We start from the raw sequence: 19,507 nt of genomic DNA on the forward strand, positions 1-19,507 counted from the left end.
CCACCCTAGACCTCAGGGAAGAAGTTACAGAAAGAGGATCGCCCGCGGAAGATCTCATCCATGTGCAACTCTCCGAGACGGATCCGATAAGGATAGTTCAGATTGGGTCACTACTCGGGCCCTAGCTGAAGTGTGTTAAGTGACAGACCTCCTAAGAGAGCACGCCGACGTATTCGCGTGGTCCCATCAAGACATGCTCGGGATATATCCGAAAGCCATGGTCCACCGCCTAAACGTGGATCACGACCACAATCCCGCCAGACAGAAGAGACGGGCATTTGTTGCAGAGAGGTATGCTACAATCAATGAAGAGGTCGCCGAGCTTCTTTATGCCGGTTTTGTTGAAGAGGTCTATTACCCCGACTGGTTCGTCAATGTCATACTGGTGAAGAAGGCCATTGAGAAATGGTGGGTTTGTGTTGACTACACCAACCTGAATAAAGCTCGCCCCAAAGACAATTTTTCACAACCTAGGATCAACCAGTTGGTGGACGCTACTGCTGGGTACGCACCCAGTGTTATAGATGTGTACTCTAGATCAACATGCACGAGCACAACAAACAGAAGAGTTCCTTCATCATAGACAGAGGTCTGTACTACTACCGGGTCATGCCGTTTGGTTTGAAGAACGCCGGAGGAACATGTCAAAGATTGGTGAACAAGATGTTTGCCAAGTAGATTGGGAAAATTATGGAGTTCTATGTTGACGGCATGCTCATCAGAAGCGCCGAGGCCGTGGACCACATAGCCGACTTGAGAGATGTTCGGTATCCTAAGGAGATATCGGATGAAGCTCAACCGTAGCAAATGCGTCTTTAGCGTCACCTTGGGAAGTTTTTGGGTTCCATGGTCCACTAGAGAGGGATCGAGGCAAACTCTAACAAAATTCGAGCTCTCACAGAAATGAGCTCGCTTAGCTCGACAAAAGAGATTCGGCGCCTCACAGGTAGAGTGGCGTTACTAAATAGATTCGTTTCCCGGGGCACAGATAAGTGCTTAACATTCTTCAAGTAGCTGAAGGGGAGTAGGAAGCTGACTTGGACAGATGAGTGCGAGCAGGCATTCTAATAGCTCAAAGCCTACCTAGGATCTCCACCTCTGCCCTCGAAACCGGTGCAAGGGGAAGAGCTATTGCTATACTTGACCGTCTCGCCAACAACAGTTAGTTTGGCCCTAATCAGGGAGGACAAGGGTGCTTAGCGACCCGTTTATTACGTAAGCAGAGCAATGACTGATGTCGATACGCGCTACCCTGAAATTGAGAAGCTAGACCTGCTTTGGTCATGTCGTCTCGATGACTCAGGCCCTACTTCCAGGCCCAACCATTATCATCCCAACCAATCAGCCCTTTCGCCAAGTGCTACAGAAACTAGAAGCTTCAAGTCGGCTCGCCAAGTAGGCGACCAAGCTTGGCGAATTTGACATCAGAAATCAAACCTCGGACGACCTTCAAAGGATAGGCTGTCGTCGACTTCATCACAGAGTATACTTACTCTCCAGGCATTCCCCCCACAGATGAGGAGAAAGAGCAGAGCCCGACAAGATCGACTTGGATCCTCCGTGGATGGGTCCTCGAATGCACAAGGGAGCGGGGCAGAGTTAATTCTAACTTCCCTCGACTAGGTCAAGATCGAGTATGCTTTGCGATTTAACTTTTGAGCTTCCAACAAAGAGGTTGAGTATAAGGCACTCTTAGTAGGCCTACGACTGGCCAAGGCAATGGGAGCACAAAAATTGAGAATCTACAACGACTCGCAGCTGGTGGTCAACCAAGTGACCATTGAGTACCAAGCCAAAGGCACCTACTTGAGCATGGTCCGCGACTTGCTTGAGAAATTTGAGGGGTATGAGATTGTACAAGTCTCGAGATCTGAGAACGCCAATGCAGATTCCCTGGCCAGGTTGGCATCGGCCATCGATACTGACCTCTGCCAGAAACGAGCATCAGTCAGCCTGAGCCGAAAGAATCCCTCCCAATTAACGATGCACCGAGCTGGAAGGCCCCGATTGTATGGTACCTGTAACATGGCGAGTTGCCCTGAGGACAAGTTAGAAGCATGAAAAGTCAGCTACTGATCTGCTCGGTATGCTATATTGGGAGACATCTTGTATAAGAAAGGGTTCTCGTTGTCCTGCTTGAGTTTGTGTCTACGATCGGAAGAAGCTTAGTATGTCCTGAGAGAAATCCATGAAGGAATTTGCAAAAATACTCAGGAGGGAGGGCGTTGGCACACAAAGTGGTCTGATAAGGGTATAATTAGCCCACCATGCATGAGGATGCCAAGCAGTTCGTGAGGAAATGCGACAAGTGTCAACGCATCATGGCGGTGCCGTGACAGCTACCCGAGCAGTCCTTGGCCCTTCGCCCAAGGGGGGGTTGATATTGTCGGCCCCCTGCCTAGAAGCAAGGGACAGACTAAGTTCACCAATTTTGCTGTCGATTATTTCACAAAGTGGGCCGAGGCTGAGCCCTTAGCTCAGATCATTGAGCAGAAGACAATCGACTTCATTTGGAAATCAATTATCCGCAGATTTGGCATACCCCACAACATTGTCACCGACAATGGTAAACAGTTCGACAACGCCAGGATCTGAGGTCTGTGCGAGCAACTCATCATTCGCAATGCCTTTGCCTCACCTCGGAACCCTTAAGGCAATGGTTAAGTGGAAGCAGTCAACAAAATCATCAAAGTCCAGCTCAAGATCGAACTCGAGAGGTTCAAGGGGCATGTGCAGAAGAATTACCGCACGTCTTATGGGCATATCGTTCCATAGCTCGGACAACTACCGGGGAAACATTTTACTCACTGGCCTTCGACGCCGAGGCAGTGGTCCCAATAAAAATTGGAATGCCCTCGTGCCAAACCGAGTTATTCCGTCCAGAAGCAAACGAAGGCCAAATGCTACTAAGTCTCGACCTGCTCGATGAATTCAGAGACAGTGCACAAGTGAAGGTTGCCACCTATTAACAGAGAGCTGCTTGATATTACAATTCAAGAGTGAAGCAGCAGAGCTTCAAAGTGGGAGACTTGGTGCTTCGAGAAATCTCCCTAAGCACAAAAGAGCCCGACTCGGGAGCCTTGGGACCGAGCTGGGAAGGACCCTAGAAAGTCACTGGTATAGTCCGACCAGGGACATACCGACTAAACGACTTAGAAGGATGAGCTTGCTCCATTCTTGGAATGCAAAGCACCTGAAGATGTACTATCAGTAAAGACTGATCAGTCCGAGCTCTACAAACGCTTCAGGCGTTCTATTCGCGACAAACACCTCTAGTGTTAGCTACTTGTAATAATTCTTTATAAATCAAGTACTTTTCCCCCCCTTACATCAACGACTGTTCTACTGTCTCTAAGTGACAAATGCAGTGGCTAGAGAGCCAAGGAAAGGGTAAAGTCAGAGCAGGAACCCTTTTGGCTCTGAAAGACTCAAAGGCTACCATCCTGAATCGGACAAAAGAGCCAAGTAGAGGGAAGGTCAAGGAAGGCACCCTCCAGCTGACCACGTTGCCTTGATTGGGTAAGAATCAGAGGAAGACAGGCCAGAGAAGGTACCTTCCATATCGACCTAAGTAATCGGGAATAGTCTAAGAGACATCCACCGCCCTTCACCGAGCCACAAGCCTTGTTCGGTAAGGTGGTTAAGAAAGGAGTGACAGAAGGTAGTAAGATTCCCGCCCAAAGATCTCACTTACGAGCTCGAGCAGGTCAAGCTTGGAAAGGGGCGCAACAAGTATGTAAGTACACACACAAGCACAACAGAGAAAGATCAAAGAGATTTAAAATAAATTTTTTTTTTTGGGGGTTGCAACAAGTAATCAAGTCTACACACAAGCACAACAGAGAAAGATCAAAGAGATTTAAAATAAAATTTTTCATTACAATAGAAAAATTTACAAGATACGAATACATGGTATGACCAAAAAGCTATAAAGTTTACAAAAACTGGGGCTAGCATCAATGGCCTATGAAGGCGAGGCTTCCTTCTGCTCGCTGGCGACGTTAGTGATGCCCTCCTCGCTCGGTGACGACCTCAATAACGCTTCCCTTGCTAGCCGCTCGCTGCTCCGGATCAGCAGCGTCCCCCGTCGCCGAGCCTGCCTCGTCGTCCAACCACGATAGGTTAAGCTTGGGAAATTGTCTTTGGACCTCCTCCCGACGGTTTACGAAGTCAATATTGAAGAACTCATCCATCTTGGCCTTGTGGTCCTCAAGAGGTCTAGTAGGCTTCCACCGTAGCCACCTTTTTTGCCGGGACGCTAGCCTCTACTTCGGCTGCCCTGGCCTTAAGCTCGACCAGCCTGGCCTTTAGCTTGATATTTCCTTGTCGTTCTGTCGCCAGCTGAGAAGACGTATCTACTAGCTCGGAAATATCGACCTCGTGCTCCTCCCTGGCTGCCCTTAGGGCATCACAGAGAGACTTGGCCTCAGCTCGGGATGCCTCTTGAGCCTTCGCGGCCGCTAACAGCTCCTGGGCCTTCACCTCGAGGTTGGCCTTGGCAACGCCCAACTAGCGGTTAGCCTAGCCTCCTTGATCTGGCCCTTTAGCTCGAGTGTGAATTGCCGGACTGCAATGGCGCCAAGGGCCTCTTGGGATAGAAAATAAGTCGAGTTAGTAGAAGAATAATAAAAAATAAAACAACTGTACGACATTCTGATGATTCATATACCTTGATAGTTGAGTTTTCTATCGTCTTGAGAAGGTGGTTTGGATGCAACGACAACACCTCCTCCTCGGACACTGAGCCTCGACCCCAATTCAGGAGCACTACCAGGTGCCTCGGGATGGACGAAGATGAGGGTCCCCCTGTTGCGGCACCCCCATGAGCTGAGCTTTGGTGCTCAGAAGCACCCTCGACACTCGGAGGCTCCTCGGCTCAGGCCTGTTCGACCATTCGGGAGGGCATATCTAGATTGACCACCTCCCACTGTAGAGCGGGAGGGGTAACAACAGTAGCGGTAGCCCCGACCATTGCTGAATCAACTACTGAAGCAATAGCAGTGGCGACCTCGGCTGCTTTCGGGTGAGCTGCGGGGGCAACAACCACGTCTGATGGGGCATTAGGAAAAAGGAGGAGGAGTCACAAGGGTAAGTGCTATCTTCTTTGCTACAGCTCAACCTATCGAGCTCGGCCCCGACTGGAGCCCTCCTCTTTCTCGGTTGAGGACGATCAACCATCTCTATAAAAAAAGAAAGAAAGAAGTGAAGATTCAGTTTGAAGAACTACCGACCAGTGACAAAGATGTCGAGCCAAGAGACTTACCATCTAGAGTAAGGCAGAACTGATGCAGAAGCTTGGCAGTGACCAACTTCCTGTAGTCTAGTTGCTCAGCAAGTAGCGATTTGGTGACCCCAACCTGTTGCAGAAGATAGTTAGAAAGGTTGGGCTGCGACTTGGGGAAAGTTGCAAAGAAATAACATGGCGTCAACACCAAAATGAAGCGAATGAGCGAAAACAGAAGCAACCTTGGGGTATTTATAGACTCCCCACATGCCACATGGTTCGCTCAAGCAAAGGCACGACGACTCGGTTGATAGCTGTCACCCCCCAATTCGCTCAGAATTCGAGGCGGCGTTTGCAATAATGGCATGCCTCTCCGTTTTCTTCTCCATTAATGATGCCTTTTTGACTTTTGCGCCAGCTGCCGACCTTTCAGCTCCCGCCTCTGCTAGTTAGCGAAAATCTGGGCTATTCAAAATTTCAAGTTTGAAATTCCCTCGTATCCAGACCAATTTAAGATCTCACTTCTTGGCTGGTACAGGCCGAGCTTAGAAGTTTGGGGGGGGGGGGGGGGGGGGTTGGGTTTGGTTTGAAAGGTTGAAGATTATGCTGGTATCTTGATCCTCATGCTTTCCATGATTAACTACAACAGTAGTGCTAGATAAGTGACGGTTTCAAGCTATAATTTGCAGCGCTAAAGCTTAAAGAGGCTTGCACTGAATTGGTGGCATTTGTTGAAATCAATTTGAGATGTAGTGGACTTTAGCCCGATTTGACTTGGGAGGAAATGAAGGCTATGATGAAAAGAATTCCTACCCTTGGACTATGAGACTGTCACATTTCGAGATCTTCGTGCATTGGGGGCAAGAATGTCTGTTGAAGAATATGCATGCACACACACACTATGATTTGATGGTTCAATGCAAGTTATTTGAGACAGCATTGCAACATGTTGTTGGACATGACAATGGATTCGAACTAGAGATCCAGAGGGAGATGGTGGCACAATGAAACCAAATGCCGTCGATGATGCTTATCATATTGCACTATGAGCTCAAGAATATCACAAGAAGTTTGGCTTCTAGATGCTACACCGGGGTGCATCAGTTGTCTCCCATACTACTTCCAGTAGGTATCACCTCTAGTGGCAGTACCACGAGTTTAAGGAAAACCCATGCATCCTTGTTATCACCAATGGATAGAAACAAAAAGGCCATATCGACTCCAGGTCGTAAGGCAACAGATGAAATGGGAGACATCGAAAAGAGAGCATAAGATTATTACATTTTTTAAGTGGGGATGTAAGGACTTGCCTAAGCTACTTGTTTGTCAAAGTTTCTTAACTATTGTAACAAGACTGTTGAGGAAGAAAAGCCAAAGGATGAGGATGCAGATCATATTGATGGTAATAAGTAATAAGATCACACTAGAGGTATTGAATGAAGAACTTCTGTTTGTGGTTCAACGAATTGGGGAAGATTCCAAGGAAGAAACAAAAGAAAATTGGCTGTGCACTAGTGTTTTCTGCACACGTGTCTTGTGAAGGGAAGACTATCAAGATTATCATCAATAATGGCTGCAACTTCAATTTTGTATCACAATGAATGGTCGATCAACTGCACTTCATACAGAAAGGTACCGGCAAAAATTACAGGTTGCTTATTTGAGGGGGAAGTTCATGCCAACTAGTCACTGGTGTCTGGTGACTTACTTGTTGGGGCCACATTAAATCTGTCTGGTGCGAAGTCACTCCAATGTGGTTTTGTCATGTGTTGCCTGGACATCCGAGGTATAGTATTGTGGGTACGCGAATATGTACATGTTCCTACATGAGCGAAAAGAGATTGTCATCCACTACAAGATGATGGTGGAACAGCGAAAGTTGTTGCTGTCAAAGTATTCAATAATGGTAACGGTGTCCGTAACGACCAGCCTTATGGATGTTAAGATACAAGCTGTAATGGCTGTTACGACCCTATAATGGTTTGGGAAAAAAAAATTATTGGCCCCATATTGGTCCATTACATTCCACTTATTATTATTATTATTATTATTATTATTATTATTATTATTTTCAAATTGGTCATTACGGCCCTGTATTGTGTAACAGGCAACATTGTTACTGTTACGGAACCGCTGTTATGGCCGTTACATAAACATTTTTTAATACCGTGGTTACCATGCATAGATGAAAGCAAATTATGAGGTCATTAAAACTGCAATAGAGGCAAATGTGCCAGACACGATACACGAGGAAACCAAGTTACGCTGCCACCATCGAAGAAAAGGAAGACATTCGAGGACATTGTACCGCACACAGGCATGCAAGGGAGGAAGGTGCATGACTCAGCCAATTCAACATGTATCACCATCAAAACCCTCAAGCTACTAAAGACATGCTATGGTGATGATCCAGATTTAGAGAATGATGCTGGTTCAAACTCGTTATGAGTTTTCGAAGTAGGGGGGAACTGATGTACCTAAAGTCCAACAATATGTTTGAACAGTCCCTAAAGTGCGTCCATCTACCACACGTATAGCTATACATACCCTTGCATGGGGTATCTTAGTAGAAAGTACATCAGTCGTACGACCTTTGGGCCATAAAGTCCTACGGATAGTATTTTCTGCACGGTTGCATTATTTCCTTTTTTATAGGATCTATTTAGCAGTGTGGTAGTTTTGGACTCTTAGATCTTTTCTTTTCTCTTTTTTTTCTCTCTTTAGAATTCCAGACTGTTATGATTTTCGCAAGTACTTTGAGTTGTAAAAGGAGACCTTTTTACGGTTCTCTATCAAGATGCTTTATGGCCATAAGTGTGGAACAGCTGATGATAATTTTGAATAAAATTTTGCTGAGAAGTCTCTTTACAGTAGCTGATTTATGGAGGGTAGGGGTGGAGGAATTTATCTGGCTTTTTTGTTTGATCTGAACAGAGAATTATGTGACATTAGGTCATAATTTCTACCCACAATTTTTTTTTTTGGGTTTTTCTTTTTATTGTTCGAAGCTCTGAATGTGTTGCTCATTATTCAATTTTCTGCAACCAGTTTCATCAGCATGCTAGGCTCTCGTATTTCAATAGTGGTACTAATGAAATTGGCAATCATGTCATGTGATTTGAGTTATTGGTATTTCCACAATTGGCAATCATGTCACGTGATTTGAGTTATTGGTATTTCCACAATTGGCAATCATGTCATCTGATTTATGTGAATATAATAGAGGTACTAATGAAAGATATCCTGGTTTTTCCCCCTATTTAATGTCACCATGTTTAACACAGACTTGGAATAGTTTGAACTTTGCTATCATGTTCATGGTTGATGAATTGTTTTGGTTTTCTTTCGTTCTTTTCTACTTTTTTAAAGTATTGTAGAATATAATTTGCAGATTCAACTTGTTCGAATAGAACTGAGAGTTCCTGAGTATGGATGGACTACGCAGAAAGTCTTCCACTTTTTGAACTTTGTGGTGAATGCAGGTTTGTATCTAGTCCAATTTTCTGTATCATATTTATTTACTGCTTAGTTTTGTAGTGTTTCATATGTACTGCTTAGTTTTGTAGTGTTTCATATGTTATTAATTCTTATCCATTTGTTTCTTGCTATGCATTGCAGTTCGATCCATAATCTTTGTGTTCCGTCGGAATGTGCAACAGATAAAACCAGAGGTTTATATTGACATTTCATGAGTTGAAGTTTGTTTTTGGGAATTTTATAGAATATTACCTTTTTAATTGGAAATTTACATTCTGGTACCTAATTTAATCATGTTTTTCTTTAGGTATCTCATTAATTCAGGTATTCTTTATCCGCTATCTCTTATTAGACTTCTCCAATGGCTGGTAGTTAAGTAGTTATGTTTTTTGTACATGATGAAAATGGCCTTCTGTATGCAATGGTAATCACAATCAAGTTATTTGATAGGCAATGAAAAATAGAGTTATTCGATGCCCTGGCCATCCACTAGATATTGTCTAACCAACTAGTTAGGACATCATTCCAGTATGGTATTTGTTTTATAAATCATCTAAAGTGGTCCCACTGCCTAAATGGTTTAATTTGAGTGTTGTTTTAAGATTATTGAATTTGAACGTCCAATCTATGGGACAACTGTGCATGGCCCATGGCACAAAAACTACGCCTGAACAACAATGGTAGCTGTCTAATTTGCAGCCTTTAGATGGACATTGAGAATAGAAGAGAGTGGATGATCCACATTCAAAGGGGAGTGTCAATTGATGGGATGCTAGCATTCTCCGATGAGGGTCCTTTTTTACCCCGCAGGACATCATGCTAGAGCCCATCAAGTAGACCATCTGGATTCATCATGCTAGAGCTCACCAAATGGACTAGACCCACACACCCCTGCAGGACATCATGCTAGAGCCCATCAAATAGATTATCTGGATTCATCATGCTAGAGCTCACCAAATGGACTGGATCCGCACACCATTTTTGAATACCATGCTTGTTTGTTGAAGTAGGACTGTTGGATACTTTTCATTTTTAACTATCCAATACATGTCCACTAGTTCGATATTTGGTTCGCTCCTACGGTCTACCTTCCGCGGGTGCACGTAGCGGCCATGCTTCTATTATGTGGTGTGGCTATTCCAAATATTTGCAATTTGTGCATGCAAGACGTGGAGTTGGTGAACCACTTGTTCATCCACTGGCCCTTTGCTAGAGTTGTTTGGTAGAGTTTCTTCAGTTTCTTCATGTGTAGGCAAACCAGTGTTGTCATGTGTGACCGCATATGCGCATATCCATATGCAAATTGCATATGCGGTCATGGCACATATGTGATTGCATATGTGGCATATGCGAAAATATGCGATTGCATATGCAATGTATGGGATCGCATATTGGTCATGGCACATTAGTTTTTTTTTTTTTTGCAAAAAAAAAAAACAACATTTTGCCTGTAAAAAGGCTTCCAAATCTCCTCCATTTGCAATATTCTCACTCCAAAACTCTATTACTCTTTTCTTCTCTTACATTTCTTAATTACAAGTGGTCTTTCTCTATTATATTTCCTAGTTCCAAGTGATCTTAATCTCTCTCTCTCTCTCCCTCCCTCCCTACATTGCCTCTCTCTTGGAAGTTGGAAGATCAAGATTCAAGCACTTTTAAGTTTCAAGGAAGATAGCTTGTTAATTTTCTACAATAATAAATAAATAGCTTGTTGATTTTGTTGTTACTTCTTGTTAACTATATTGTTGAATGTCGCTGATTTGATGTTTAATTGATTTTTTCTCTCTCAAATGTATTTTAAATATGTAAAATTAGTTATCTATTAATAACTTAGAAAATTTCCCCTTAGTTTCTTTTCTTTTCTTTTCTTTTCTTTTTTTTTTTTTGAAAATTTCCCTATTATATATATTTTTTATTTTTCGAAAAAATAAAATAAAAAATATGCGGTCACATATGCGATTGTGCGATCGCATATGCACATAGGCATATGCGATTGCACATGATCACATGCCATTCGACAACATTGAGGCAAACCCACGAAGCATTTGTGGAACAAGATAATAGAGATATTCTGGTGGAAATTATCTAAAAGGAAAAGCAGGCACTTATCCTTGGCGGGCCGAATTACTCTTATCATGGTGGCATTATTGAATCTCCCCATTTATTACATGTCATTATTCAAATGCCCGAAGTTGGTGTTGGAAAAGTTAGAAAAATTACGAAGGGATTTGTTATGGCAAGGGGTGGAAGATAAATTCAAATTCCACTTTCTCAAGTGGGAAGAAGCATGCAAACCTCTAGTAGAGGGAGGTGTAGGCATAAGAGACCTAGATATTATGAACAAGGCACTCCTTGGAAAGTGGGTTTGGAGGTTTGGAACCGAAGAAGGGAAACTTTGGGGGGAAGTTATCGCTTCTAAGTATGGCACAAAAATGAGAGGATGGGAAACCAAGAGGTCATTTCGTTATAGGTCATCTGGAATTTGGAAGTCCATATCCTTGATTGCTCCTATGGTGAAAGCAGAAACGAAATTCTCCCTTGGAAACGGTAATAGGATCTGTTTTTGGGAAGAGAATTGGTGTGGCGATGGTCCCCCAGCATCGGAATTTCCATCTCTACTTTGTCTAGCCCTGGAGATCAATATGACAGTGGCTTCCTGCTTTTCATATGATGCCGGGAGAAGGGCATGGTGCTCCCATGCCGAAGGGCCTTAACAGATGAGGAGACTCTCTTGAGCTTGCAAGACACCTAGAGAGCACACCTGTTTCACCCTTCCCCTAATTCTTTGGACTGCTTGATTTGGAAAGCTACGCCATCCAGAGTTTTCTCGGTTAAATCTATGTATTTCATACTTCGGGGGGAAGCAAACGCAAAGGATAGCGATCTCTCTTATGCTTTTTGGGTGTATGGGGCTCCCCAAAAGTGGCTTCTTTTGCTTGGCTGGTGGAAAGACGTCGAATTCTCAGTGGACAACCTTCAAAAGCGAGCCGCCGTGATTCTCCCCAATATTTGTCTTCTTTGTATGGCCAATGTAGAATCAATTGACCATATTTTTTTGCGATGTCCTTTTGCTTTCCAGTTGTGGTCTCATCTTCTCAAAATCCTTGAAGTTAATTGGGTCATGCCTAATTCGGTTGAATCCTTATTCTGGTCGTGGCACGGGGCCAGCCCTCCCAATGGAAAGCAAACTATCTGGTGCTTTACTCTTCTAGTAGTTCTATGAAATATTTGGGGTGAAGAAACGCCTGTTGCTTGCACAACAAATCAGGTCCTTGGGAAGAGGTCGTTTGGAAAATCAAAAGGGATGTAATGGAATGAGCAGCAGGGTCTAACAATGTGAAACAGTTTTTCTGTTTGGGTCCAATATATAAAATAGTCCAAACATGTACTGTTATATTTGTTGCTGTTTAGGCAGTTGCCTTCAACTATTTTAATAAAAGTTTATTATCATCAATTTGTTGCTGTTTAGGTAGCTGTCTTCATCTATTTTAATGAAAGTTTATAATCATCCTGAAAAAAAGTTTCTTTAGGTTGTGGGTGATGCCAGAGATCATTGAGGAGTTATTTCTCACATAGCACGGAGGCGGTAGGAAAGAAAGGTTGATGTGGAGGCTTGCTTTTGATGCAAGACAATTAACCACTTGCTCTAAAAGCTCGAACTAATAGAGCATGGCGAATTAATCCCTTTATCTCATAGCCCAGGCCACAAATCCATGGGTTAGGTCCTTGGCCGAACCTTCCTCGTGGGCCCCAAATCCATGGGTTCCGCCTCACATGAGCCACTTGCCTTACATGGGCTCCAAATCCATGGGTTCTGCGGGCCGCCCACCCCTAGTGTGCCCCTGCATCGCAGAGGCCACCCCACTCGAGCCTAGTGTGAAAATGCCCCCGCATTAATCACTTCTGGTGAGGAGGTATCGAACATGAGACCTTTGAGACCTCCCGCTCTGACACTAATTTGATGCAGGACAATTAACTACTTGCTCTAAAAGCTCGAACTGATAGAGCATAGCGAATTATTCCATTTATCTCATAGCCCAGGCCTCAAATCCATGGGTTAGGTCTTCGGCCGAACCCTCCTCGTGGGCCTTAAATCCATAGGTTCCACCCCCCTGTGGGCCCCAAATCCATGTGTTTTGCGGGCCGCCCACCCCGAGTGTGCCCTCGCATCCCACAGGCCACCCCACTCGAGCCCAGTGTGAAAATGCCCCCGCATTAGCTTTGTTGTTCAGTCTATGGCTTTTTGGGGAGAAAGAAACTCATGGTGCTTTTGGAATTCAAGTTGGTCATCCACGGATGTCTTTACAAAGGTGACATTAGATGTCATGGAATGGGCCTCATGCTTAAAGGCTCTCAATGAGTGTGTCTCTCTCTTTTCTAATCGGGTTTTTGGCCTAGTTGTCTTCTTGTAGCCTTTTGGGTGCTCTTTTTCTTAATAATAATAATTTTTTATTTTTATTTTTTATTTTTTAAATTCAAAAAAAGAAATCAATAAGCAAAACTTTTGACTCTTAATTTGGATAGTTTACTTTGAATTAGGGGTGCAACTCGGGCGGGTTGGGTCAAGTTGAGGGTCAACCTGAACCCGACCCGAACTCAACCCTAATTCCAACCCAAGGTGCCCAACATTGACACAACCTGAATTCCTCTATACTCGACTACCTGACCCCAATTCTCAACCTAAGCCCAACTGGATTCAAATTGGGTTGGCATTTTCCAATCCGAAGCCAACCCGAGGACCTTGACAGCCCGGCCCAAACTTTGGTTGGGTCAATTGGATTCAGGTTCTCTCGTCAGTTGCAGCCCTACTTTGACTTGCTTGTATGTGACATGCACAATGTATGTGTAAGCGCTAGTGTATCATCGATCACACTGCCAAAGATAAAAGTTTTTCTCTATTTTGGGAGGCTTGTACAAGGGAAGGGATAGGGTTCTATACTCTAGCAGAGTGTGACAAATGATACACAAATGCATACAACAACCATTTAGGTGGTGATATTTGACTGAAATTAAACCCATCAGATGGTTGGACCCACTTCAGATGGTTTATAAAAGAAATGCTATTGGAATGATGTCCTAGGTAGGCAATTAAATGATATCTAGTGGACGTCCATGGTATTAAATAACTCTAGGTTTTTTTTTGTCAGTGTATGTAGAAGGGCATTTTTTTCTTTCATTTACCGAAAAAAAAAAAGAAGGAAAAGAAGAAGAAGAGAAAATCAGGCATTTGAGTTAACAGTAAGAGAAATCTAATGGAAACCTGAATCAATGAGGTACCTTAATGCAAAAATGATTTAGGTACTGGGATGTCAATTCCTAACTAATGAGGCACTGTTTTGTAGAAATCCCCTTTTTCATCTGTCCATTTCAATGATATTAAATGACAATCTTTATGGCCTCATTGTTAGATTATCCGACATATCTTGCTTGATATGCCCAGTCTTGCATTTTTCACGACATATGTGCTCTTGGTCCTGTTTTGGGCAGAGATATATTATCAGGTTGGAATTTGGACTCATGGCTGGTTTATTTATGTTGATTTCTGAAGATGATCTGTTATACTTCGTTCTCTGATATGGAGTTTTTGCCAGGCACGTGCTGTATCTACTGATGGTCTTAGGCCAAGTTTCTACACAATTAATGCTGTGGTTTATGCTGTTCAGGTAAATACTTTGTCTGCTTGCTTATTAATAGTCAATGGAAGTGCTAACAGGTTGGCAACGGGATGGTTCTATGTTGTACTGCTTGACATAGAAATGGAAATGTGTTTCATATGTATTAGGCCATAGCAGATAGTCCCGGCCTTTGATTTTGTTGTCTCTATAGCTCAATGATACAGCAGTGTTAAAACGGCAGTGGGAGCACAACATAAAAAGAAGACAGCACACATGCTCAACCAGCTGGCCCAACTTCAAAACCTTAGTGGTCCTTGCACGTGGCGGTGTATTTGTTGACATATTTATGAATAACAAACATATCATCCACGTTTTGGTTGCGATGAGAAATCCGAGAATTGATTGTGATTGCTCAAGTGTTGACCTTTATGTCAATTTCAAATTTATTATATTTTTGTACTGCTTGGTTTTTTTGGTTCACCCATATTTACATTTCCTTCCTTTCTCTGTGTTCTCTAGAAGGTGCCTCTATGAAAGGTAATAATGGAGGGGTGATCTTTCCAATTTATTATCTAACCCAACTAAATGAAGATGCTTTTCATTACTGGCATGTTCAGAATGCTAGAATGTTTCATTTGATAGAGGCTTTAGCAATGAATGTGGTTTTTGGATTTCAGTTCATTTATGAAAAGTGTTAATCATCATCAAGGTTCCGAGTATTGTATTGGCCCCCATGTCAAACCAGCTTGCTGTAAATAAGGCCGCTTTTTTCTTTTTCTTTATTTGAGAAAAAAATCTAAAAAAATATTGGAAAAATTCTAAAAAAGTGAGGATCCCAATGATGTCCATCGGATCTTTCAAAAAGAAAAGAAAAGTAAAAAAAAAGGAATACTGTTTGTTGGGTTGCCTATTTAAAGCTGAGTACAAAGTGCACGACTGGCGACTAACTCTAAAATTCCTATATGTAATATTCTAAATATCTGATATCAATACATTAGATTATAAGTCTATATTTGAGTATCGATGCCACAATTACACATACCACAAGTCCCACCAATGCATCCATGATCTATAAACGCCCATTTCCCTCAAGAAACTTAAGGGTCTATTTGGGCGGTGGGATTAGAAGGGATTAGGTGGGATGGGATTCAAAAAAACATAATTATTACCCATGGCAGGGATTGTCCCCTGTTGCCATGGGATAAGATTAATGCCTGCTTTGTTGATAATACAGTGTTACATTGAATGGATATACCCACCATCATTTGAAATTACTGAGAATAACACACATGTTATATCTAAACTGTTCATTTGTTTTCTAACATCATTTTATGGCATGGGCCTAAAAATGAGGTAGATCCAAAACTTATGTGGCCCCAAAGAAGTTTTCAACGGTAAGTATTCAATCCCCGTTGCTTTCTATGGTGGGGTCCACTTGAGCATTAGATTTACCTGATTTTTTGGCCCATGCTCTAACATAATCTCGATAAATGGGTGGATGGTGTGGATATAGCCCACACATCATGGTGGGACCTACAACAACTTGCTAACATTGAGTGAAATTGGCACGGGACTCGATGCAATTCTATTTAATGTAATTCCAAGCTTTTCCATTCTTCCCAAACATGAAGTGGAATTGGCACAGGACCAGATGAATCCCATCCCACCTAATCCCTTCTAATCCCACCGCCCAAACAGACCCTAAGGAAAATAAATAAATAAATAAATAAAGAAAGTCAGATGAATAGGGTCAGCTCAATTTGGACAGTGTTGTCAAATGCGACCTGGGCATTTGGGCCTGATGTCACTTGGACCTTGAGCATGGTGTTTACCTTAGGCGTGCGCTTGTGTGCACCTAGGTGTGAGTGCCTAGTGCCTAGCGCTTAGGCGTGCTTCGTCGCACCTGTGACACTGTTACCATTTGATGTGAGATACCCCTACGGGTAGCTCCTTTTTGTGATTTTTTTTTTTTGGATATTTTACCACTCTCCAAGGGTGTAAATAGATAAGAGGAGTCCTTTAAACCCTATTTCAACCCCCCCCCCATTTTGTTTGAGATCAAGATTTTCTTCCCCCAAATTTCAACATCATCTCTCATTTCTTTTCTTATTGCATTTATTAATAATACTAGATTGATAAATACATGATTTAGTGTGTAAGTTGATTTCTATTAGCTCTTATTTACTTTTCGTTTTCTTTTGAAATTTGAAAGGCGTCGATTTTGATTTGTTAAAAAAGAAGAAGTGATAGAATCCTTTTAATATGTAAATATGAATATTTATTAAATATTTAAAAAGTTGTACCTGGACGTGCACCTAGATGTTTTAGGTGCTCTAGGATAGGTGCGCTTAGCGCATTTAACTACGTTGGATTTTGGTACACTTTTCCCCGGCATCTCACTTTTTTAAGATATGAACTTTCGAGTCCGATATACCACTTTGAAGCACCTTACAATCTTCCTAGATTATCTACCATGCTATTCTCCGCCTCACAGAATATGATAGTGTCATCGGTGAACTGTAGATGAGAAATTTGAAGCTCCGCATTCCCCACCTTGAACCCCTTAATGAGACCTACGGCTTGCCATTTGTCCAAAATTTTGCTAAAAGCTTCTGCAGCCGCCACAAATACAAAAGGAAAGAATTTTTTTTGTAGAAAATGCATGATAATGTGCCGCTAGGTTGGAGAGTTCTATGAAGATGTTGGAACACATTGATTCTAGAAAGAAATATATTAGTAGATATCAACAAGTTATTGGATCTGATGATGGCCCTGGAAGCTTCAGCTTTAATCAAGGGGCCATCGTTCTAGCAAATATTCTCCCTCATTTATTCTGTCATACTTGCCCAGTTGATTGGACATATTCTGACGGTGGCCGGCTGCTCAGGGAAATTGGATTGAGGATCTCGGTTGTTTGGTTATACTGTGAAGGTGGTAAGCCCAGGGGAAAAAACCTGTCACTAGCATTGGGGTTCCGGTCGGTCGAGCTGGCCTGGACCCAGCCCAAGTCCAGCCTGCTTTGGACTTGCCTTGTGTTGAGCCTAGAGGTCTGTAGGTTGATCGTGGAGTTTTCATGCCAATAACTAATTGGAATGTGTCTGGATTTGTGTCTACCTAAAGGCTTAGTATTTTCCTAGTGGGTGTGGTTCCATTCGGTTGCATCCCTAATTAGGAGATAACTGGCAAATGCCTACTTAACTAGAAAGAAATAACTGGCAAATGTTTACTTAACTAGAAAGAGATCTACGCAACTATAATTGCATTTATGTAATGCTACTTTTGCGAAGTTAGGACGTGATTAGGGGCTAAGGTGTCCAGACACTTTTATGTGCTCAATATACCAGTATCACCACTACAGGTGTTTTTTTTGAAAGGTGAATACACACACACACTCTTACATCTGAAGATTGCTAGCATGGTGTTGTCAAATCAAGACATTTAGGTAAAGGTCTCAGATATGGAGCGTGTCCCAGATCTATTGCAATAGAGAGTTTGCAGGATTATCCTAAGGTGATTAAACAAGAAATTTTGTGTGGAAGCTATGTGACTATGTAAATACAGCAGCTAATGGAAACCTTTAGTGATTTTTTTTTTTTTTTTAGGGAGGGTAATGGAAACTATTTTTTTTTTTTTTTTAAATGAAAAAAATGAGAGATGAAAAATCATGAAGTTGATTGGACACTGTGGAGGAAAAGATATGGGGATTCGGAAAATGACTCAGAAGTCCATGATATTAGGTGTTTTAGTTGTTGGGAAAGTTAGATATGATGCCATCAGATGTTCAAATTGTGGGAAAATGAACAAAGGATTTGAGATTTTTCATGCAAAATTGCTTGATCAGGAACATGTTACAGCATCAGATTTAGTGGAAGAGAAGCTCTAGTTGAAGCAAAACCAGGGGAAGAATGGGAGTTTGACCATCCATTTAACAACTGAATATGCTAAAATTGTAGAAGGATGGCACCTAGAGAAAGCGTCTGCTTGTTGAGGCTGAGAAGCTCCTTTTCTTTCTTTAACAAGTTGACGCAGAATGGCCATGAGAACTACTTTCTCAAGTGTCCAAATTTCCGGCATCTGTGTACAAGATAACTTTTCTGACAAGAGCTGTGTTACGGTGAAGCTATTTTTTTTTTCCTGAAATAAGTTGTTCAACATTCCTTTCTTGGTTTGACTTCAGGGATATGATTAACATAGTTTTTTTATTTCATTTTTCGTTTACATCATTACCCAGTTTTAGCTAGTTTTCTGGTTATGCAAGATTCACTTTCCTATTTCTACTATAGGCAAGATTTTAAAGTTTTTTTTAAGTAAAGGGTTATGGGATCTGTAATTTCAGTTTTCTATTATTATTTAGTGAGGCTTTTTCTTGGGAAGGAAGCTTCTCCTATACTGCCAAAGGTTGTTCCCGGTAGTTACTCTTCCAAATCAATGCTATGCTTTGTGTCTGTTTTTGTGACACCAATTGATATGGAGCAATGAGAAGTTTCAAAGTTCTTAACTGGTGCAGGATGGAAAATCAGAACTGTTATCAATTCATTAAACATTAGATATTGTGGACCTATGAAAGGAGGTGGGTTCCTTTGTCTTGGTTTTGTTAGTGGAAAGGTGCAATTGAGGACAGCTTTGTGAGGTAAACTAAATGGAGCGTTTGTTGGAGAACATCTGTGGTGATGGTTATTCATTTTAAAAAAGTGAGATGGTATTAGTTGTGAGGATATCTAATTTAGGGGCATTTTCACACTAGGTTCGAGTGGGGTGGCCTGTGGTATGCAGGGGCACACTCAGGGTGGGCGGCCCGTGTGAGGTGGGTGGCTTGTGTGAGCCGGGCCCCACCTATGTGAGGCCTAACCCATGTGACGTGGGGCCCATGAGGGGGTTCAGTCGATGACCTAACCCATGGGATGTGGGGCCCGGGCTATGAGATAAGGGGATTGATTTGCCACGCTCTATTAGTTCGTGCGTTTAGAGCAAGTGGTTAGTTGTCTTGCATCAAAGTGGTATCAGAGCGGGAGGTCTCGTGTTTGAGATTTCTCACCAGGGGTGATTAATGCAGGGGCATTTTCACATCGGGCTCGAGTGAGGTGGCCCGTGGGATGCAAGGGCATACTCGGGGTGGGCGGCCCGTGTGAGGCGGGTGGCTCGTTGATGCAGGACCAATGCATGGAATCAAATAATGTGTGAGATCAATCAG

The 19,507-nt window shown here is 42.6% G+C and overlaps 1 protein-coding gene across 2 annotated transcripts in view; it reads left to right on the plus strand.

The window, feature by feature from the left end:
• Positions 1 to 19,507, plus strand: part of LOC131236912 (tobamovirus multiplication protein 3-like) — a 30,381-nt gene that overhangs the window by 3,701 nt on the left and 7,173 nt on the right. Inside the window, exons 2-5 of one of the 2 annotated variants that reach the window (XM_058234444.1) lie at positions 8,616 to 8,706; positions 8,843 to 8,895; positions 14,110 to 14,202; positions 14,293 to 14,364. In XM_058234444.1, the coding sequence (XP_058090427.1) occupies positions 8,616 to 8,706; positions 8,843 to 8,895; positions 14,110 to 14,202; positions 14,293 to 14,364 (309 nt within the window). The remainder of the gene's footprint in view (positions 1 to 8,615; positions 8,707 to 8,842; positions 8,896 to 14,109; positions 14,203 to 14,292; positions 14,365 to 19,507) is intronic. The other variant, XM_058234445.1, reaches the window with a different exon arrangement.

This window comes from Magnolia sinica, chromosome 2 (assembly GCF_029962835.1).
Source record: "Magnolia sinica isolate HGM2019 chromosome 2, MsV1, whole genome shotgun sequence".
Lineage (NCBI taxonomy): Eukaryota > Viridiplantae > Streptophyta > Magnoliopsida > Magnoliales > Magnoliaceae > Magnolia > Magnolia sinica.